General features: G+C 44.1%; 1 protein-coding gene across 3 annotated transcripts in view; it reads left to right on the forward strand.

The window, feature by feature from the left end:
- Window positions 1–22878, forward strand: part of Med13l (mediator complex subunit 13L) — a 276451-nt gene that overhangs the window by 247803 nt on the left and 5770 nt on the right. For all 3 annotated transcript variants that reach the window (XM_045133163.1, XM_045133164.1, XM_045133165.1), the window contains 9 exons: window positions 998–1421; window positions 2468–2687; window positions 4656–4844; window positions 10493–10716; window positions 10883–11025; window positions 13428–13586; window positions 15008–15184; window positions 17646–17803; window positions 21319–21480. In XM_045133163.1, the coding sequence (XP_044989098.1) occupies window positions 998–1421; window positions 2468–2687; window positions 4656–4844; window positions 10493–10716; window positions 10883–11025; window positions 13428–13586; window positions 15008–15184; window positions 17646–17803; window positions 21319–21480 (1856 nt within the window). The remainder of the gene's footprint in view (window positions 1–997; window positions 1422–2467; window positions 2688–4655; window positions 4845–10492; window positions 10717–10882; window positions 11026–13427; window positions 13587–15007; window positions 15185–17645; window positions 17804–21318; window positions 21481–22878) is intronic.

A 22878-nucleotide genomic window follows, 5' to 3' on the forward strand; every position in this document is an offset into this window, starting at 1 on the left:
ATTTGATGAAAACCTGCAAAGCTTATAGAGCCATGTACATACTTGGTCATACTGTATCATGCTGGGTTTGGTTTCTTTTCTCAGAGACATCTGAAAGGAGACTAGTTAGAAGTGATTATCTTTCTTTTTTTTTTTTTTAAGATAATCATTGTCTTAATTAATTATTTATTTATTTGAGAGCGACAGACAGAGAAAGACAGATAGAGAATGGGCACGCCAGGCTTCCAGCCACTGCAAATGAACTCCAGATGTGTGCGCCCCCTTGTGTATCTGGCTAACGTGGGTCCTGGGGAATCAAGCCTCGAACCGGGGTCTTTAGGCTTCACAGGCAAGCGCCTAACCGCTAAGCCATTTCACCAGCCCCTATCTTTCTTTTCTAATAAGCCTTTTCTGTTTATATTTATTTACTTATTTGAGAGTGACAGACAGAGAAAGAGGGAGGGAGGGAAGGGATGAGAGAGAGAGAGAGAGAGAAAGAGAATGGGTGCATCAGGACCTCCAGCTACTGCAAATGAATTCCAGATGCATGTGCCACCTTGTGCATCTGGCTTATGTGGGTCCTGGTGAATTGAGCCTTGAATCAGGATCCTTATCCTACAGACAAGTGCTTAATCACTAAGCCATCTCTTCAGGCCATATCCCTTTTCTGAGTGATTGATAAATTTGTTTCATGTACACTTCAGCGTTTGCCAAACAAGAAACTTTTTCTTTTTCCCAAGGTAGGGTCAGCCCAGGCCAACCTGGAACTTACTATATAGTCTCAGGATGGCCTTGAACTCACAGTGATTCTACTTCTGCCTCCTGAGTGCTGGGATTAATGGCATGCACCACCACGCCTGGCTAAGAAACTTATTTTTGAGTGTGTTGATGGTACTTGGGATATTATCATCAGAGTATTTCATCCTGAAAGCGTAATCGTTTTTAAGTGCTCATTCTAAATTTTGGTTTCTGTCTGATTTTGCTGAGCACTACTGAGATCAGTTCTGTATTCTTTCAGCACCTTATTTAGCCACTCTGCAGCTCGACAGCAGCCTGCTGCTACCACCTAAGTACCAGAGTCCACCAGCAGCAGCACAGGGACAAGCTGTGCCTGGGAGTGCTGGGCCTTCATCTTCGCATCCAGGGCCCACAGCTCCGAGCACTGGTAGTGCATTCAATCCCACCTCCAGCAGCAGTTCTGCAATCCCTTCAGCAAGTAGCTCCTCTTCCGCCTCCTCTGGGCCTCCTGTCTCGTCGACCGCCTCTGCTCCGGGCATCACTCAGATGTGCACTACCTCTTCAGGATTCAGTGGTAGTGTTGGAGGGCAGAACCCCAGCACTGCAGGCAGTTCCATGGATAGAACACCAGGGAATATGCCCTGTGGCACAGATACTGAGTCTGCGCAGAGCTCCACCCAGCCTTCACAGGATGGACAAGACAGGTGGGTCCATGATACACTCACCCAAAGGAGGAGCTTCTCTTGGGTTCTCCTCCACCCTCCTGACTTCTAAGTCTCATTGATGCTCTTCTTTCTTGTAATACAAATGACAGCTGTCACTCTGCAGGTGCATTCAGAGATACAGGAGGTTGTACCTTCTAAGTGACAAATTTCCCATTAAGCTTATATATATTTGTTTTAGCTTTTGCCACCTGCCTTTATTAGGTATAGATTGTTTTATAACAGAGTACATCCAATCTGGACCTAAAACAAAATACACTATCTCATAGGTGGTGTTGGTCTGGAACCAGCCTGCCAGTGACTTAGCTGGTCTTCTGCTTCAGGGTCCCTCATGTGGCTGCAGGCCAGGACTGCACTCAGATCAAGGTGCCAGTAGGGGCATGGAGCTTCCAAATCCACTCAGTTCCTCATGGGTGGCTGGCTGCTATATGGGCATTTTCCAACATGGCAGCTGGCCTCCTCCTGCAAGAGGGAGGAATCAAGAGAAGCTCGTGTACTCATCACATCCCGTGTTCTGCTCATTTAGAAGCTGGTCACTAGGGTAGGCCAGCAGCAGATGGGACCATTGGGAGCCACCTTAGAGGCTGCCTGCCACATGGAAGACGTTCAGCCCTCCACCTACTAAGCGTATGGTTGTTATAAAACCTTTGTGTTTTGTATTCCCACAGAAAAGAAAGAGGAAGAAGAGCTCTCCCATTTTAGAGGAAGACAGATTGAATATCCCTGTTCTGAAATACTTGGGACCAGAAATATTTCAATTTTTTTTGAGATTTTGAATCTTGGCATATGTGCATAAGTTCCAGTAGAGTTTTGGAGCTTTTGAATCTTGGTCTTTGTGCACAGGCTCCTGTGGCTGAGCACCCCTCATTGAAACTCATGGGTTGTGTTGACCCTGTTCGCAGTACTGACTTGCTTGAAGTATAAGACATGTTGTTTTTGTGATCTTGGAAGTGCTTGTGTTCTAGAATTGGTTTGTTTTGTGTAGTTACTGCTTATTTTTCGTACCTCACACATGACTCTCTGTCCAGTGTTACAGAAAGGGAGAGAATAGGAATCCCCACAGAGCCTGACTCTGCAGACAGCCAAGCCTACCCTCCAGCTGTGGTCATTTACATGGTGGACCCATTCACCTACGCTGCAGAGGAGGACTCCACCTCCGGGAACTTCTGGCTGCTGAGTTTGATGCGCTGCTACACAGAAATGCTGGATCATTTACCCGAGCATATGAGGAGCTCTTTCATTCTCCAGGTTACTGCGTGCACTGTTCTTCTTTAAGTGTGCTGTTTACGGCAATAAATGTTGGCTCATGATTACGTTAGATTAATGTACGTAGAACAGAACAGAAAGAAACACATTCTCATCACGCTTCACTGCAGTGCTCTTCCCTGCATCCTTACAGGGTCGGGCCTCAGCCTTATAAAGGCATTAATACAGCATTGTCTTTTCTCATTAGCACTGCTCAGGACACTTTCTACATGTTACTTGATTGTCACAAATTATAATTTTGTTTGTTTATTGCTTTTCTGAGATGTTGTTTCACTGTATAACCTAGGGCACTCTGTCACCCTAGTCACCTGCCCCAGCCTCCTGAGCTCTGAGTTCTTTTGAGGTCAGGTTTCACTCTAGGCTCAGGCTGATCTTGAATGCACAGTGATACTCCTTGCCCAGCCCTAAGTAAAAGTATGAGTGCGGCAGGGCATGCCCCACTTTGTGTATCTGACTTTATGTGGTGCAGAGGAATCGAACCCAGGCCATCATGCTTTGCTAACAAACACTTTAACCACCCGAGCCATCCTTCTAGCTCTTATCTTATATTTTACATGTTTTAGCCATTCATAGGTAGACTGTTTGTTTGTACCTTTTCACTATTACGAATGAAGTCCTAATAAACAGGTTTGCGTGTTTAATTTTTACATTTCAAGTAATTTTAAAAGTGAATCGTGGCCAGACATGGTGGTACATGCCTTTATTTCCAGCACTTGGGAGACAGAGGTAGGAGAAATACTATGAGTCCAATGCCCTGAGACTACAGAGTGAATTCCAGGTCAGCCTGGGCTCAAGTCAAACCCTATCTTGAACCCCCCCCCCCAAAAAAAAAGGCAGAAGAGATGGCTCAGTGGTTAAGGTGCTTGATGACAAAGCCAGAGGACCCAAATTCGATTCCCCAGTACCCACACATAAAGCCAGATGTACAAAGCAACATATATATCTGCAGTCTGTTTGCTGTGGCTAGAAGCTCTGACACACTTCTCATTCATATAAATAAATAAATAAATAAATAAATAAATAAATAAATAAATAAATAATTTTTATAAGGTGAATAGAAGGCTGGACAGATGGCTTAGCAACTAAGGCACTTTCCTGTGAAGCCTAAGGACCCATATTCAACTCTGCAGATCCCACATATTCCAGATGCACAAAAGTGAGGCAAGTGCAAGGTTGCACATACCCACTAGGTGGTGCAAGCATCTGGAGTTTGATTACAGTGGCTGAGGCCTTGGCATGCCAATCCCTCTCTGTCCCTTTCTCCACCTCTTCCTTCCCTTCCCTCTCTAAAATATAACAAAATTTTTTTATGTCAATAGAGATAACTGGTAGATATCTTCAAATTACTTTTCAAAAACATATTTGTTTCTTTACTTTTAGTCCTGAATGAATGTGCTTACCCCTGCACCTTTTTCCAACTGTGTGACTGAATTTTTCTTTTTTTTTTTTTTTGATACTTCTTTTAGGTGAAATTTTTCACCTAAAATGATGCTTTGGGTGTCTTGATTTCATTTAATATCCACTAACGAAAGCTTGTAGGATGAAAAGATTAAAGTTAAGGTGTTCAAAGGAGATTATTGATAGTTTTTCATTGTTCTAAAAGGTTGTTTCCCACATGGTTAGATAGTAACTCCAGCACACTATGTGTGTACCTGACCCAAATGAGAATGAGACTAAAATGCAAGCTCCGTTTGTTGCAGCCATGGCAGCAGTGCCTTTAGAGCTGACGCCTGCAGTGGGAACAGGAGAGCTTCGAATGAAGGTGCAGACAGAGCAACGTAATGATCCTTCTACTGAATTTGCTGGTGGACAGTTGAGGTGTAGGAGATTATTTCACTAGAAGGCACTTGGATTGAATTTTACTGTATTTACATACTTTGAGGCATAATTTCTTTCTCCAGATGTCTGACAACTTGCAGGTTTTAACATTACCACTATTTGTGTCTCTAGATTGTGCCTTGCCAGTACATGCTGCAGACAATGAAGGATGAACAAGTTCTCTACATCCAATACTTGAAATCCATGGCGTTTTCAGTGTACTGCCAGTGCAGGCGACCTCTGCCTACACAGATCCACATCAAATCCCTGACAGGATTTGGGCCTGCAGCCAGCATCGAGATGGCCCTCAAGAACCCGGAAGTGAGTTTTGGTGGGCAGAACCTTGTAGAGAGAAAGTTTTTATACTAAGATGCAAACCAGATCATGTTTTATCTAACCTGGAGGTTGATTGGTTGCTTGCTTGGTCTTCTGATTTTCTCTGAGAAGAATTGGTAGTTCTCTTTATTTTTTAAATTAAAATAGAAAAGATATCTTCTCTGAGATAGGAGATGAGCAAGCTTGTCTTTTTTATTTTTTGACCTAGGGCATAAGGCCAGTAAGATACTTGACATTTGGAGTTCTTTTCAGCAGATATTTATTTTTTCGCTCACCTGCGTGTAGTCGAGAGAGGGGAGCGGCGTGACTGCTGGGGCGGCGCTTCTCATCCTGCGCGCTGTTCATGCCCCAGTGCTCGTGTGTGCAAAGAAGCGCGCCTTCCTGCCTTCATCTTCTTGGACCTGTTTTGTGTACCTCAAAGAGAACTTTATATCACCACAGCCATATACATCTTAAATACTTTCCTTGTTTCCAGTCAGCTTATCTGGAAAATAGCTTGTACAGCGTAGTGTTTAGAATTTTCAAACCCTTTACCAGTGCTCACAACTGCTTTGCATGAATGGTACCCATTAATAAAAGCACCAGACACCTCTTTACCTTAAGAGAACTTCGTAAAGACACCAACCACTGGAGATTTCTATTGGTAATGTTTCTGGAAAAACCATGATGTGCTTCTGTTACAAGGAATGCTAGGAAGTGATGAGTGAAGCCAGGAGTGCTGTGGCTAGAAACGTTTGGGTCAGCCTAGTCCTGAAGGAGAGAAGATACTGCTCCCCTGACATCCTATTTTCACTTTGGTTTTAATATAGTTTCTATTTTTGACACTTTTAGCATAGTTACTTCTTTGGAATTTGGGTTTTTCACTTTGGTAAAATTTATCTTTTCTCTTAGCCTTTTCTAGATCGTGGAGGGAGGAGGTGTGGAAGGAGGGCTGGGCTGGGGAAAATCCTTAGTGATTAAGGCACTTGCCTGCAAAGCCTAAGGATCCAGGTTCGATTCCCAGGACTCACATAAAGTGTTTGCAGTGGCCTGAGACCCTGGTGTGCCCATTCTCCTCCCTCCCGCAATCTGCTTCTCTCTCTCTTAAATAAATGAACTTTAAAAATAAATTAATAATAAAAAAGAAATGTGCCCCTATTGTTACTTGGGCTCTAGAAATTTTGAATTTTCTTTGTAGTCAGGTATGGTGGTTTTATTTTTTATTTATTTATTTATTTATTTTTTTGTTTTGTTTTTCAAGTTAGGGTCTCACTCTAGTCCAGGCTGACCTGGAATTCCCTAAGGAGTCTCAGGGTGGCCTCGAACTCACGGCAATCCTCCTACCTCTGCCTCCTGAGTGCTGGGATTAAAGGTGTGCGCCACCACAGCTGGCTGGCTTTTGTTTAAAATAAGATTTCTATTGTATTTATTTGAAAGAGAAAGAAACAGAGAGAAAGGGAGGAACTAGGCATGCCAGGGCCTCCAACTACTGCAAATTAACTCCAAATGCCTGTGCCACTTAGTACAGCTGGCTTACATGGGTCCTGGGGAATCGAACCTGGATCCTTAGGCTTCACCTTAACCACCAAGCCTTCTCTTCAGTCCCGGTTGTCTCTTTATCCTTAGTTGAGAAGTGATCATAACTTCAGAGTAGTAGCCAACAGCATTGTGTATTTCATAGTGGAGATTAAATTAAAGAGTGTCTACCCACTACAAAGACATGCTGAAATATCTAGAACGTCTTTAAGGGGTAGCACAGTGGCAGAGCACCACCAGCAGCTCTTGAGATGCAGTGGGGGCTGGGTTAAAGTAAGTGGCAAACATGCTTCAAGTAGTCATCCCTCCTCTCTCCTTGCGTACAGCAAGAGAGAAACAGAGCCGTGTGCTGTAAACGCCTGCTGCGGTTTTAAACGTGACTGCATGAAGGAGCGGCACCTGCCTCTGCTTCTGTGCGCAGCAAGAGCAGTGTGTGAGGACGGTGGTATCGCTTGCTCTGCACCAGGCCGGGGAGCATTGAGGATGCCGGGTGAACCGTGAGTGGCACCTGTCGTCTGCTGCTCCCAGGACTGGGGCTGAGGGAGGCCTCATACAGGCATTTCATAACCCAGGAAAGATGTGTGGTTGTGGTTCCTTTACACTGAACGGGTCTTCTTCCTTTTGTTTCATTATTTATGTGTGTGTACGTGTCTGAGTGTGGGTGAACCGATATCACAGCACACATGTGGAGGTCAGAGGACAACTTTGGGGTTGGTCCTCCTCATTGGAGGCAGGGTTTCTCACTTTGGACTCTGGTTCTGTTGGTTTTTGATGTATTTGCCACCAGCTTCTGGGATATTCTTCTGCCCCTGCCTCCCATCTCAGTACTTCCCATCTTGCCATCATTGTGGTGGAATCACAAAACTTACCCTTTTACATGGGATCTAGCAATTGATGGAACTCTGGTACTCCAGCTGGAGATGTGAGACTTATCTGCTCAACCATCTCCCTGGCCCCCTCATTCAAGTTTGTAAAAAAATCTATTGCTGATATCATTCTTATCTTTCATGGGGTACTAAGCATCTCATAAACATAGCTTGGTACAAGTAGAGAGAATTTTGGACATTGATAAATGTTTGAGGTGATGGGTACACCAGTTAGCCTGTTCTGATCATTATATACATATACTGGGGTAGCAATGTAAATGATGTATGTATACAGCTATGATTTATCAAATACAGTAAAAACATTCAGTATTAAAGTTTGAATTGAGTGTGGTGGTGCATGTCTGTAATCCCAGCAGACAAGAGGCAAAGGCATTAGGATCCCCGTGAGTTCATGGCCACTCTGAAACTACATAGTGAATTCCAGGCTAGAGCGAGACCTGTAAAAAAGAAAAACAAAACAGTTTGTATTTCACCTGTAGAATTGGCACACGTTATTGTATCAAAAAGATTTGACTTATGAACCTTTCGTTTTACACACAACTTACAGGCAACCACACTTTGCCTTTTCTCCTTTCACATACCTGCTTTATTTAGAGAAAGTCTCATGTTATAAAACTGATCTTTTTAAAAAACTTTTTGACAACTTCCATAAATGCCATGATAATTCCCTCCCTCCACTTCTATTCCTCTCTCTCAAATCCATCCTCCATTGAATCCCTTGCCCTTCCAATTAGTGTCTCTTTTATTTTGATGTCATCATCTTTTCCTCCTATTATGAGGACGTTAGGTAGGTAATACCAGGTGCTATGAGGTCATGGATATCTAGGCCATTTTGTGCCTGGAAGCCTGCACTGTAAGGAGTCCTACCCTTTCTTTGTCTCTTTCTGCTACCTCATCCACAATGAACCCTGGGCCTTGGAGGGTATGATAGAGATGTCTGAGTGCTGAACACTCCTCTATCACTTCTCAGCACTGTGGTGAGTGTTGAGTAGCATTAATATATCGGTATCAACATTTTAAAAAGTGCATACAGAACAGTTTGGTGAGCATAATGTATGCATTTAACCAAATAACAGCACATGTTATTTCCCTGGGGCGCATAACCTCCCCTGCCATAGGCCTTTGACTAGGTTTTCAGTACCAGACATGTATTACTTCCTGTGGAGTGGGTTTCCAGTTCAGTTAGAGAGCCATTGGTTTCCACTATAACAGACATGCCACTATTACCACTTGGCACATTTGGCCTGTCTGGCTGATCTTGGATTTTGCAGGGCTCACTGCTGTGTGGCATTGTTGATGACTTCTCTCTCCCAAAAGGCTGCATTCAAGAGAGTTCTTTCTAGCTTTCTGACTGCTGGACAACAACAGGGAGGAGGATTCTAGCTCCAGCTTGATTCCTCAGTGACCTGCAGCCCAAGCCTGTGCAGTTTTCCACAGTAGGGGTCTACTGTCAAGTTAAGTTGAAGTATTTAGTGGCTTAAGTGTATCCACAGAGTTATGTGGCATCACTGCTGGTTTTAGAACATCACTTTGAACCCTGAAGGAAACCTCATACCAATCAGCCATTACTTCTCTTTCTCCTCTCTTTTCTCTGACCATATCCCTGCTTCTTCAGCAGTTCATTTCATTGTTAAATAATCTTCTTTGGGATAGATATAACACAACCTTGTTTATCTATTCATTAGCTGGTAATCATTTGGGAAACTTTCTCCTTTGTGAATATGACTACTGTTACATTTGTGTATAAAGTTTTTTGTGAAGATGTTTTTTAGTTTGCTCAGTAATTAGGAGTGGAATTTCTGGGTCATAGAGAGAGTTAATGGATTAGTGATGGATGAGCTTCACAACTTTGAGTAAATCATGAAATATCTCTGGGCCTGAGCTTTCAACACCTAAAATGAATGGATTGGGCTAGAGTGCTTCTATAGTCCTTTTTAGCTCTAAAATCCTGTTACTTGGTGTTCCTGTGTTTCACGGTGTGTAGGTCAGGGGTCCCTAACTCTGGGTGTAGGTCAGATTTTGCTTACTACTTGTACTTATATGGCCAGTGTGGTAAAAAATGATTTTTAGTCTACTATCTAGTTCTTTATGGGAAGTTTTGGAGTCTCTTTTTGTCTCAAGTGTTGAGGTGTTTATGGTAGCTGTAAAACAGAGATGGCGATGACATCTTCTAATTTTATTGAACACACTTATCTTTGGTAATGGCTGATGCCTTGTCTTCTGACATCACACACACGCACACCCGGAGGGCGCTCCCAGGCTGCCCCACAAGTGAGCCATGCCATAGGTCTCTGGAGGTAAAGCACACATAGCAAGCCTGGGAATAAAACACGATCAGCACCCAGAAGTTCTGTGAATGCCCCATGTTGTCACCCCAGTGGTGATCAGGTTTCTAATAACGTCACTTCGCTTGCTTGTGAGCTTTGCGTTTGGATCACATGTCTTCTGTTCTCTGTGTGAGACCATTTGTCGGTTGTGTGTGGTCCATCTTTCATCTCTGCTGTGTAATGTCCCATGGGTGTCACTGTTTATTGTTCAGTCTACTGTTGGGGGATAGTTACATCATTTCAACCTGAATGTTGTTGTGACTGTTAGCACAGCTGTTACTGGGGAACCTGCATGCATGTGTGTGTTCAGCATAAGCAGCTAGCGTCGTGCGCTGTCCCCTAGGGGGCATCCTGTGTGTGTGTGCTCCTTGCTCTATAGTTCTCTTACCGTTGTTGTTTTAGACGTTCTAGTGAATGTAGTGTCATCTAGTGTTTAGTTTCTACTTTCCTAATGTTTAATAATCCTGGTTTAATTAGTTATTATTATTATTCTATTTATTTATTTATTGGTTTTTCAAGGTAGGGTCTCACTCTAACCCAGGCTGACCTGGAATTCACTATGTAGTCTCAGGGTGGCCTTTAACTCATAGCATTCCTCCTACCTCTGCCTCCCGAGTGCTGGGACTAAAGGCGTGAGCCACCATGTCCAGCTTCTGGCTTAATTTATTTTTTTATAGTAGTAACTTCTTTTAATGAGCAGAGTGCACATTGTTTGCATTTCCTAGCTTACAGCATTTAAATAATACTTTTGTTGCCCTTGTTCTCATTTCTGTTTACCTATTAGTTCCTGAGAGAGGCTGGTGCATTGTCGTTACTCCCTGGTGGCGGCCCTCACCCTTAGTGCTGTTCTGGGTTGTGTTGACTTGTGTGGCTTTGTATTGATACTGACTGATTTTGATTGCAGCGGCCCAGCCCGATCCAGCTTTACTCTCCTCCCTTCATATTGGCCCCGATCAAAGAGAAGAAGACGGACATGGGAGAGACCTTTGATGAGGCGAGCCAGAAATACAATGTACTCTTTGTGGGCTATTGTCTGTCTCATGACCAGCGCTGGCTCTTGGCTTCCTGCACTGACCTCCATGGGGAATTACTAGAGACCTGTGTTGTAAATATTGCTTTACCAAGCAGGTGAGAGGCCTTCATGTCTATAACATGTGTGAGCTGATGATGTCTGTTTCTTTCAGGGTGTGTCTATTCCATGTATAGGAGCAGTATGGATATGGGCTTTGGGATTCTGTTGTGTGTCTTGCTAAATTCTAACAGATTCATGTAGGGACCCATTTCTTTCCATTAGGTCACGAAAGAGTAAAGTATCTGCCCGCAAGATTGGGCTGCAGAAACTATGGGAATGGTGCCTAGGGATTGTCCAAATGACATCTCTGCCCTGGAGAGTGGTAATTGGTCGTCTGGGCCGTCTTGGCCACGGAGAGCTTAAAGGTGAGAAATCTCTGAGGCAGTGGGGTGGAGGCGAAGCTGAGCAGAGGGAACAACCTTAGCACTGGCAGAATGACACCAGTGCGAATTTTAGAGTGCTTTCTGTTCAAGGGACAAACCAGTGGAGTTTTGTTTTGTTATTATTTTTTTTAATTTACTTGAGAGAGAGAGAGAAATGGGCAGAAAGAGAGAGTGAGAACGGGCACACCAGGGCCTACAGCCACTGCAAACGAACTCCCCTTGTGCATCTGGCTTATGTGGGTTCTGGGGAATCGAGCCTGGGTCCTTTGACTTTGCAGGCAAGTGCCTTAACACTAAGCAGCACTGTAGCCCAAGCTGACCTAGGACTCACAATGATCCTCCTATCTCGACATCCTGAGTGCTGGGATTAAAAGCATGTGCCACCATGCCTAGCTTCTAAATTTATGTTTTAACCCCTTACTCATTATGTATGACACAGTTACAAATTTAGTGCATGCATACAGATTTAAAATTTTTTTTTTTTGTTTTTGTTTTTGTTTTTGTTTTTCAAGGTAGGGTCCCACTCTGGTCCAGGCTGACCTGGAATTACCTCTGTCATCTCAGGGTGACCTTGAACTCATGGCAATCCTCCTACCTCTCTGCCTCCCAAATGCTGAGATTAAAGGCGTGCATCACCACTTATCACACTTAAAATGAATCTTGTATCAATAGCCTGGAGATTGATACATTAGAGGACTCGTCATTTCATTTCTCTCAGATTTCCTATCTTCCTGTCCAGTCTGCTTAGTAGTCAGTCTTTTTTCTTAAAGGCTGTCAGCTATTTGAAACCCTTGGGAAGGTGAGAGCATGCTAGAAAAGGAGGGGTAAAAGTGTGGTGCTTGGTGTCTGCCTCTTCCTTCATGATTGTCAGAATGGACACCCCTCCGGCCTTATTGCTTACAGGAGAGATTGGAAGTTTAACTAGAGGAGCCCTTCCAAATACAGAGGAAATGCGCTTTCAGGAATGACTGCATTTACAAGTGATCTCTGTACTAACCTACAGCACTCCTTTGGGTGCTGAGGTCTATCCAAGGTCACATATCTCTAGCGCCATCTCAGGAGGAGCCCTGAGATTTCACCGGGTTTCTGTTCTTCATCTCCAACTTTGTGATCCACACAGTGTCTATTAGAGACGGGGGTGAGAGAGAGACTGGGCATGCCAGGGCCTCTAGCCACTGCAAACAAACTCCTCCAGATGTCACTTTGTGCATCTGGGTTACATGGGACCTGGAGAATTGAGCCTGGATTCTTAGGCTTCTCAGACAAGCACTTTAACTGCTGAGCCATCTCTCCAGCCATATAGAGTGTCTTTATGCTCTAGTTTGATGTCGCGTGCAGAGCTCACTCCCATTCATCTGATTTTCTGCCGCTTTAAATTTTTGTTTATTTCAATTTACTTATTTGAGAGCCAGAGGGGGGGGGTGGGGAATATGAGAATGAGAATGATCGTGTTCACGAGGGCTGTCAACTACTACAAACAAACTCCAGATGCATGCGCCACCTTGCGCATCTGGCTTACATGGGTTCTGGGGAATCAAGCCTCAAGCCGGGGTCCTCAGTCTTCACAAGCAGGGGCTTAAGCACTAAGCCCTAAGCCATCTCTCTAGCCCTTCTGTAGCTTTAAGACACACATTCTTCATGTTTTTCTCTCCCATACATACTTCAGTTTTAGTTTCATTAGGAACATAAAAGCATTTCTCCCCTCCCCCCCCTTTATCTGCTCTTAAAGGAAAGAAACCACTTGTGGGATGTGGCCTGACAGCAGTTTGCTGCACAAGAATAATGCAGACTGCTGAGTGTCGGTCAGAGAGGCTCACACAGCAGACAGTGGCCTCTGTCAGCAGTACTGTGTTGAACATAATGCTCTGGTTGACTGCTAGAAAGAGGAGTGCTGTCCGCTTTCAGCCTGACCCTTCAGGGTGGCATCATGTGGAAAAAACTCACTTTTCCCTGTGTACTGCCTGCTGCTTGCCTTTCATGGAAATCCCTGCCTTCCAGCAGGAAGTAGAACTGGTGTCTGCAAACTCAGAAGGGCTGAGGGCCAGTGAAAGGATCAGATGTGGAGGAGGAGAAAGGGTGAGACCTGCCAGCACTGCTGGCCTAAGCATCAGGAGGAATTGAAGTCCCTAAACCTGATAGGGTCTGTGCTGGCCCTAACAGTTCATTTGAGACATCACTCCATACAGCATAGGAGGCCTTTGTTGCTGTGGTAATGAAGTGGAACAGACGTCAATAACATTTTTTGAATGTAGTGAAGTGAGGAACTAAATGTTGAAAGATGTATCCCCTCTAGGGTTTAGTCATGAAAATTCAATTTCCAAGCAAATGTAGCAAAAACCTCACACCCATCTGAATTTCTAAAGACTGATTATATCTGACTTCAGATTGGAGTATCCTCCTTGGAGAGTGCTCACTGCAGACAATCAGCAAGCAGCTCAAGGATGTGTGCCGGATGTGTGGGATCTCTGCTGCGGACTCTCCTTCGATCCTTAGTGCCTGCCTCGTTGCCATGGAGCCCCAGGGGTCTTTTGTGGTGATGCCAGGTAAATTTCCTTTTCTCAGTTTTATTAATTAGGTATTATGTCTATTCACAGTCGATTCATACTTAAATCTACAGATGGCAGAGAACATATTATTGTGTCACCATAAGAGAAGATTGGTTTGATTTTTAAAAGGAATCCATTTGATGTCTTCCAAAGGAAGTATTTTACTACCTTTGTTGACCACAGCTTGAGAGAGAGAACATATTGGGTTAAGTGAAGCTCTTAAAGCCATAGCTCCTTACTGTTGCCTAATAACCCAACTCATTGCTACCATGGCAACTTTACTTTCCAAAACACTGCTAAAGTAGATGCCAAAATGCATACTTTTTAAACAAATATATTTTTATTTATTTATTTGCGAGAGACAGAAAGAGGCAGAGAGGAGGGTGGGAGGGAGAGAATGGCTGTGCCAGGGCCTCTAGCCTCTGCAGAGGAACTCCAGACATGTATGCCCCTGTGTGCATCTGGCTTATGTGGGTCCTGTAAAATCAAACCTGCGTCCTTTGACTTTCCAGGCAAGTTCCTTAATCGCTAAGCTAGATGCATACTTTTGAAAGCCCGTATTTGACCAACTCTCCAAGCAGCCTCAAAAGGATATTTAGTGTCTCTGATATGGTAGAGGATCAATGGTGATGGAAAGAAGAGAAAAGCATTTAGCACAGACTGATACCAGCAAGCTCTCAGTCCTTGTAGGTACCAGGTACCCATGAGTTAGGACATGAGCTGAAGAAATTTTTTAAAATCTGACAGGTTTTTTTAAAGCAGCAACTAAGCCATTTTATCATTTTATGACTAAGCAGTTAAAACTTCTTTATGATTCTTACCATCCAAATGCTTTGGACCCTTTCCACTCCCTTTCTAGAAGAAGTCAGTGGAGTGTGGTCTAAGGTGCAGTCTGGTCTCCTTAGATTTGATCTTCTGCCCCTGTCTGTTGAAAAGGATAATAGTTGCTAATGTAAGGTGGCTGTGATGGTTCAGTAGCTGATTGAAACAATACTTTAGCACATAGGCTGGCCTTTAGTCAGCATGTTACTTCAACATCAGTTGAACGGTAACATTTTTATAGACTGTTACCCTTTATGAGAACAGTGTTTTATAAATTTTGAGCAAGCCTAGGTGGAGAGAATCTGGTGGATCTAGCTTTAGAAGTACTTCTAATGTAAGTAATCTAAAATATACTCGGTGGACTAAGTCCACGTTTACCTTAACATCTCGGATGTGAAGTGAGGGTGAGACTGTCGCCACTGGGGCTCTGAGGCAGGTTCTTTAGAGACACTAACCAACTGCACCCAGTTGTGAATGTGTGCCTTCACGACATTTGCACTAGAGGCACACTGCTCCCATTCCAGTCCTCTGCCTACCTCATCCTGGGGCTCTTCACTGTGGCATAAGGTGAATTGACAGTTCTTCCCTTTTGAAAGATGCTGTCACAATGGGCTCTGTTTTTGGCCGAAGTACTGCACTGAACATGCAGTCATCCCAACTAAACACCCCTCAAGATGCCTCCTGTACCCACATCTTGGTGTTCCCAACATCCTCAACCATCCAGGTGGCTCCAGCCAACTACCCCAATGAAGACGGGTTCAGCCCCAACAATGGTAAGTGGAGGTAGAGCTGGGCAGAGTGGGAACACGCAGCCGCGGGCTGCTGCAGTGTCTTCTGTGGGCATGGAGGAGGACTGGATGTCTGAGACTCGCACAGCCTTAGAGCTCGAATTGCTCTGTGGTAGTACAGTGCTAACAGCGGAGTGAGAGGGAATCAGTATTGAACTTAACTCGTGGATCCTGTCCATCGTGGCGGGCAGAGTATGGCAGAGCAGAGCAGCTCTCATCATGGCTGCCAGGGGCAGAAAGAAAATGCCTGAGATGCTCACTCACACCTCCATGTGGGCTTCAGCTCATGGGGTGGTGACACCTACACTCTGGGCACCACTTCCCCTCTCTCCTTTAAAAAAATTATTCATTTGCAGTTGTAGAGGGGAAGAATGGGCACACCTCTTGCCACTGCCATTAAACTCCAGATGCATATGTCAGTTTGGGCATCTACCTTTACATGGGTACTGGGGAATTGAACCCAGGCCATCAGGCTTTGCAAGCAAGTGCTTTCAGCCACTGAGACCACTGAGCCACCTCTCCAGCCTGGGTTTTCTCCTCCTAGTTAATTCCCTATGGACACACCCTCCCAGCTACACTCAGAAGTGTGCCTTGTTCATCTCTTAGATGCTTCTCAACTCAGTCAAGGTAATACTCAAACTTAGTCATGACAGTTACCACAACCAAATGACTAACTTTGCTCCTTTGGATGATTACTTTCCTTTTATCATTCAAGGCAAAGATGATTGTCCGATAGTCTCCTGCACATGGGCGCCATTCTTTCAGTAAATAGTTGTTGCTCTGGTTTGAATGTGGGTTAGCCAGCTGTTTGAAGATGAAGCATATATAGCTTGCTCTAAAATAGCTCCATACCTGATTTTCTTCCTTTAAATAAATATTTATTGAGAGAGAAGAAGGGAGGGAGGGAGGGAGGGAGGAAGCAAGCAGCAGATAGGGCTGGGGAAATGTCTGAGTGATTAAGGCGTTTGCCTGTGAAGCTTAAGGACCCTGGTTCGATTCCCCAGGACCCATGTAAGCCAGATGCATGCACAAGGGGGCATATGCATCTGGAGTTCATTTGCAATGGCTGAAGGCTCTGGTGTACCCATTCTCCCTCTCCCTCTCCCTCTCTCAAATAAATAAATAAATAAATTTTTTTTTTTTTTTTTAAAGGAGGCAGCTAGACAGTGGGTACTCTAGGTCCTCTAGCCAACCTGGGTCCTTTGGCTTTACCAGCAAGCACCTCTCTGCAGCCCTGATTCCCTTGTTTTGCTAGTAGTAGCAGGGTGGCAAACAAGCAAAGTTTCAGTGAGGAGTGAAGGCAAAAAACAAAAACTGGGAAAAAAAAAAAAAAAGGTCCCTACAATGGGGAGAAGCCCTGAAGGTGCTACATTGGTCGAATATTTATTTATTTATTTATTTATTTATTTATTTATTTATTTAAATCTGGAATTCACTATGTAGTCTCAGGCTGGCCTCGAACTCACGGCGATCCTACAGAGCTTGTATAGTCATTGCTGGCATCATTCATAAACATTAAAATGCTCAGTTTTATGCATCCATTGGGACTGTTTTTGAAGAAATTTTACCAGCTAACATCAGTTGTATTAAATCATATATAGTATGACCGAATTAAAATGACAATATGTGAGCAGAGGAAGGGATCCTGGCATAAGTATTCATGGTGACTGGTCTGTGGGTCATTGCTTTGCTCTTCTACTTGTCTTTTTACAGTGTTCTGCTGAGTATGCCTTGTTTCCAGTGTGGGAGAGAATTCCTTACTGAAAACATTGTGCTTTGATCTGCTTTTGAAATGGGGCTCCTAAGTCAGGGCAAGTTCACACCTGTTAACATGAGTCATTCAGCCTCCAGTCTTTCACATTCTAGTTGATTACATAGATGGATTCTGCTATGTTGCTGGGTAGTGTCAGCTTGAACTGTCATAACCAAGTCTCTCTTTTATAATGTTTTGCCATATTTTCTGTTTTTATTTATTATTACTATTTTTGGTGTTTTTGAAGTGGGATCTTGCTCTAGCCCAGACAGACCTGGAATTCACTATATAGTCTCTTTGTACCTCTACCTCCCAAGTGCTGGGATTAAAGGTTTGCACCACCACACCCAACTTGTTTTGCCATATATTTTTTTTATTACTTAATGTTAGTATGAGTTTATGTAGAGTTTGAAGTTTTCTTCTACGTTCTTCATTTTTCCACCATGTCACTACTTGGTTGGATGATCACTTGAGAGACTCGAAACGAAAGAACATCTGCTTACTTGCCTGCACGAGACATCACTAACCCTTAGTTAACACACGTACATGTCCATAACAGTTACAGGTTAGCAAAACAAAATGAGCGGTAGGATGAGGTGTGGGTCATCATGAGGGGAGGATGGGATGTGGGCTATCATGAAGGGCATGTTGGGGGTTATCATTGTAACTTTCATGTTTTTTTCTCCCCTCTAGATGATATGTTTGTTGACCTTCCGTTCCCAGATGATATGGACAATGACATTGGCATATTAATGACTGGGAACCTCCACTCCTCTCCCAATTCCTCCCCAGTTCCCTCTCCAGGCTCTCCTTCTGGAATTGGCGTGGGCTCTCACTTTCAGCACAGTCGGGTAAGGATGCAGTGTTAAACAAGCGTGTCTCTGAGAATAGTGCTCCTCATAAGCCCTCCTCTGGCCAAAAGGCCAGTTGAACAGCCTTTTATATAGCCAACAAACACTTAATTTAGGAACACATGGCTTGTGTCTTGTTCTGCAAGGAGCCTGGGTGAACCCTTTCTGTGCCTAGATGCCTTCTCTTACATGGTCCTGGCCATCAGGAGGAAGATTATATAGAAGTGTCCAGGTTGATGCTATGGTGTTAAGGGTTAGGGTGCCCACAACTAGGGATCTGCAAGGCCAGAAGCTGACTCTTGAACTGCTGGTGATTCATGCCTCATCACTGTGTTGTGAATGCTATGAGCTGAGGGTTAGGCCATTAAAAACGGCTTTCTCTGATATCTTCAGCTGAACAACCAGAAGTAACCCTGTTCAGACATAACGGTACATTTAAAGGACATGGCTTTCGTGCTAGTTTTACAAGAAACAGACACGTGCTATACTTTGTCCTTTCTCTGATCCTCAAGCCTTAACTGAATGCCTCATTTTATTTTTTCAGTTTGTTTTTTTCGAGGTAGGGTCTCACACTAGCCCAGGCTGACCTGGAATTCTCTGTGTAGTCTCAGGGTGACGTTGAATTAATGGTGATCCTCCTACCCTTGCCTCCCAACTGCTGGAATTAAAAGGTGTGCGCCACCACACCTGGCAACCTCATTTTTAAAAAGCATGTCTGCTTTTATTTATTTGAGAGAGAAAGAGAAAGAATGGGCTTGCCAAGGTTTTCAGTCATTGGAAATGAACTCCACATGCATGCTCCTCTTTGTGTTTGTGGCTTATATGGGTCCTGGGGAATCAAACTGGGATCCTTTGGCTTTTTAGGCAAGCACCTTAACCATTAAGCCATCTCACAGTCCTGAATGCCTCATTTTGAACAGCAGTGTTCTCATGGCCTTTCTTTCTGTGCTGAGAACTGCAGTAGGGTCTGAGGCCTTGAGTCTTTCCTTTTACTAAACAATTGAATCCACTCAGGTATCTGGCTAGAACATTTTGTGGAAGAAGCCAGGATGTTCAAGGTAGCAGCAAAAGATTGTTTTATTTTGAGACACAGTTAATGTAGCTCAGGCTGGCTTTGAACTTGCTGTGTGGTCAAAAATAACCTTGTGTTCCTTATCCTCCTGTCTCCAACTCAAGTGTTGAGGCTATGGGCATGCATCACCACACCCAGCTTTTTAATTTTATTTATTTATTTATTGTAAGGCTTAGGGGTTAGGTTGACAGCAAGTTTTCCAGGTTTTTTTTTTTAATTTTTTTTTTTTTTATTTATTTGAGAGCGTCAGACACAGAGAGAGGGAGAGAGAGAGAGAATGGGCGCGCCAGGGCTTCCAGCCTCTGCAAACGAACTCCAGACGCGTGCGCCCCCTTGTGCATCTGGCTAACGTGGGACCTGGGGAACCGAGCCTCGAACCGGGGTTTTTAGGCTTCACAGGCAAGCGCTTAACCGCTAAGCCATCTCTCCAGCCCCCAGGTTTTATTTCTTTAAAGGACCTGCCTTTCTTGCAAGTGCTGAACTCACTGCAGGTTGATCAAGAGGGAGACAATGGAAGGCTTGGTTTAGTCACAAAGCTGGAGGAGCTGGGGAAGGGCCGCTCAGACGGCCCTCGTGTCAAGCCTGCCCTAACTCCCCTCTAGGAGGAGGGGGGTTTCAATGTCTTGTCGTCCTTTACAGGGGCTTGTTAGGTAGCAGCATCAGTTAGACATCCGGCACAGGAGCCACAGAAAGATGAAAGTATAGCATGTGCCTACTTCTTGCAAATTTTAAAGGTGGACTAATGTACAATAAAACACTCAACTTGAAATATCAGCCCTTCATTTAGGGCCAATGAGACCAACTGCTCTCATTAACAGTAGGTTTGCACAATTAATCTTTGTACCTATAATTGATGGCATTGAAATATAAAAGTCATACATCTTAGGTTCTCAACCTCCCTTAAGTTTTTTAAAATTTTTATTTACTTAGAAGGGAGGAGGGAGGGAGGTAGAGAGAGAAAGGGCCTCTAGTCACTGCATATGAACTCCAAATGCAGGCTCCACTTTGTGCCTCTGGCTTTATGTGGTTACTGGAGAATCGAACCCAGCTTTACAAGCAAGTACCTTTAACTGCTAAGCCATCTCTCCAGCCCATCTTTAATTTTTAAAGATTTAAAAACTTATGCTTAACTTTAGAGAGACAGAGAAAGACACACACAGAAAGAATGTGTGCACTAGGGTCTCTAGCCACTGCAGACAAGCTCCAGATGCATGCCCCACTTTGTGCATCTGGCTTGTGTGGGTCCTAAGGAATCGAACTTGGGTCCTTTGGCTTTGCAGACAAATGCCTTAACCACTAAGGCCTCAGTACAATTTAATGTAGAAAGGATCATTTTCTTCCTCTAAATGGAAGGCTTTCCAGAACTATTGCTTGCATTAAAATCTTGTATATTATTATTATTATTATTATTATTATTATTTTGTTTTGGTTTCTGGAGATAGGGTAACACTCTAGCCTAGGCTGACCAGGATGGCTTTGGACTCACAACGATTCTCTTACCTTCCTCCCAAGTGCTGGGGTTAAAGGTGAATCACCACATCTTGCCTAAAATCATATTTTTAATGCTTGATAATTATTGAAAGATAGAAAGATGCATGAACTGTCCACCAAAGAAAGGCACAGCAACACTTCCCTGGACACCATCCTCACAAGGATTCTAGATTCTCAGAACATCTACAAAGCAGCCCCCTGCTGCTGGCTTCTCAGGAAAGAAGTGCCATGCAGACACTGAGTATGTAACCTTGTCCTAACCAGGGTCAGGTGATGGTGGATAGCCAGGCATACTCCTTGGTTTTTGGTGGCTGCTGCTGAAAGAAAGAACATATGCCATGACAGCTCTCCGTTCTCTGAGCCTACAGTCTTCCCATTCCAATGTTGTGTCCTTGTCTCCAAAGCAATTTTTTTGTTCAGTGCAAATTGGAGCAGATAGATCTCCATTTACCTGACAGATGATGTCAGTCATTACTGGCTCCTACTACCAAGCCGTCATTCTTAACAGGTGTTCTCTTCTGCTACAAAGACAGTGTGCCTTCCTGTCATCTTTCTTGGTCACCAGGGCATTCTTTTTTTTTTTTTTTTTTTTTTTAGAATTTTTTGCTTATTTTTATTAATTTAAGAGTGACAGAGAGAGAGAGAGGGAGGGAGGGAGGGAGGAAGAGAGGAAGAGGCACGGGGAGGGGGGGAGATAATGGGTGTGCCAGGGCTTCCAGCCACTGCAAGCGAACTCCAGACGCGTGCACCCCCTTGTGCATCTGGCTAATGTGGGTCCTGGGGAACCGAGCCTCGAACCAGGGTCCTGAGGCTTCATAGGCAAGCGTTTAACTGCTAAGCCATCTCTCCAGCCCCACCAGGGTCTTTTGTGTTATATGGAGTGAGCTGATGAAGGGGGTCTTTGAACTTTTGTGATAAACACTGACTGTGCTTTGGGGGTTTGTCTTTTCAGAGCCAGGGTGAGCGGCTTCTGTCCAGAGAGGCCCCGGAAGAGCTCAAGCAGCAGCCTCTGGCCCTGGGGTACTTGGTGTCAACTGCCAAAGCTGAGAACCTCCCGCAGTGGTTTTGGTCATCGTGTCCCCAGGCACAGAACCAGTGCCCTCTCTTCCTGAAGGTGGGCTGATGATGATATTTCAAATTTGCGAGGAATGAGTGCTTTATGCTTGATTTGGGTTAGAAATTTCTTACGTTAGCATTATAGACTTCTCTTCGCTGTTTCATGTCACTTATGCTCTGAGGGTATTTTAATTATAGGAAGATAGCATTCAGGAGAGAAATGCAAAACTACGTCGTAGAGAAATGAAGGCACATTAACTCACAGAGTATTGTGGGTTCTAAGGATGAACTGTAGAAGTGGCCTGCAGTGCAGTACCATGGTCTTTCTCCTGGTCCACGTCGCATTCCCATCAGGATGGCTCAGCTGCCTGCACGAGGGCGTTCACAACCAGCTGCACTCTTCCCCCAGCCGCCACTGTCACTCTCCTCACTTGATGGGGCAAAAAGTAGAAAGTATTGCGTTTATACTTGTGTCTTCTTGTATATTTTTTGGAATCTATTAATCCAGATTTCAAGGATTAAAAACAAAAGAACCGAGAATGAATTCCCTGTCTCACCCACAGATTGGCAAGAAACCGAGCTGTGCGAGTGTTCTCTTGAGGCAGGGCTGTGGGAAGTAGTGCTGAGTGATAACGCCTCGATGCCTCCTGTGACACGGCACACCTACCTCCAGGAAGCCGTGTTGGCTCATTGAGTTGTCACATGTCTGTGTTCTCAACCATATAGAAGGCTGAGTTGGGAGGATCACTTGAGTTTGAGACTAGCCTGGACAGTGTAGCAAGACCCTTTCTCCAAATAAACAAACAAAGATGACATTAGACAGAGGTAGGAGAGTTTGAAGCCACCATAAGATTACATAAAGAATTCCAAGTCAGCCTGGGCTATATATAGTGAGACTCTACCTCAAAAAACCAAAGTTAAAAAAAAAAGGAGCCGGGCGTGGTAGCACCTTTAATCCTAGCACTCAGGAGGCAGAGGTAGGAGGATCGCTGTGAGTTCAAGGCCACCCTGACTACAGAGTGAATTCCAGGTCAGCCTGAGCTAGAGCGAAACCCCACCTCAAAAAATAAAAATAAATAAATAAATAAGACGTATGTCCATCAGTAGGGGGCTAATTAGATCCACTCTACTATGCCCACACAGTGGAACAAGTTACCCATCAAACAGTGAGGGTCTTTGTGCACTTACTCTGTGGAGGGTGGATTACTATAGATAATCTGTAAGATACACTTAATACAGTATCTGCATATATTCTGGGAAGGAAGCAAGGGAGAGTTAAAAAGCTTATAAAGACAAATTAATTTTTTTTTGCTATTAAGTTGTCATGAAATCAGAGTAATACACGAATCTGAGTAGTTTGAGATAATTCCCTGGATTCATAGCTATGCTGAACAGACCAGAAGCACACAGCAGTAGTAGCCTGTGAAGCTGTTAGAGCGCCAGTTCCTGCATGATC

The sequence above is a fragment of the Jaculus jaculus genome, chromosome 13 (genome assembly GCF_020740685.1).
Source record: "Jaculus jaculus isolate mJacJac1 chromosome 13, mJacJac1.mat.Y.cur, whole genome shotgun sequence".
NCBI classification, from domain to species: Eukaryota; Metazoa; Chordata; class Mammalia; order Rodentia; family Dipodidae; genus Jaculus; species Jaculus jaculus.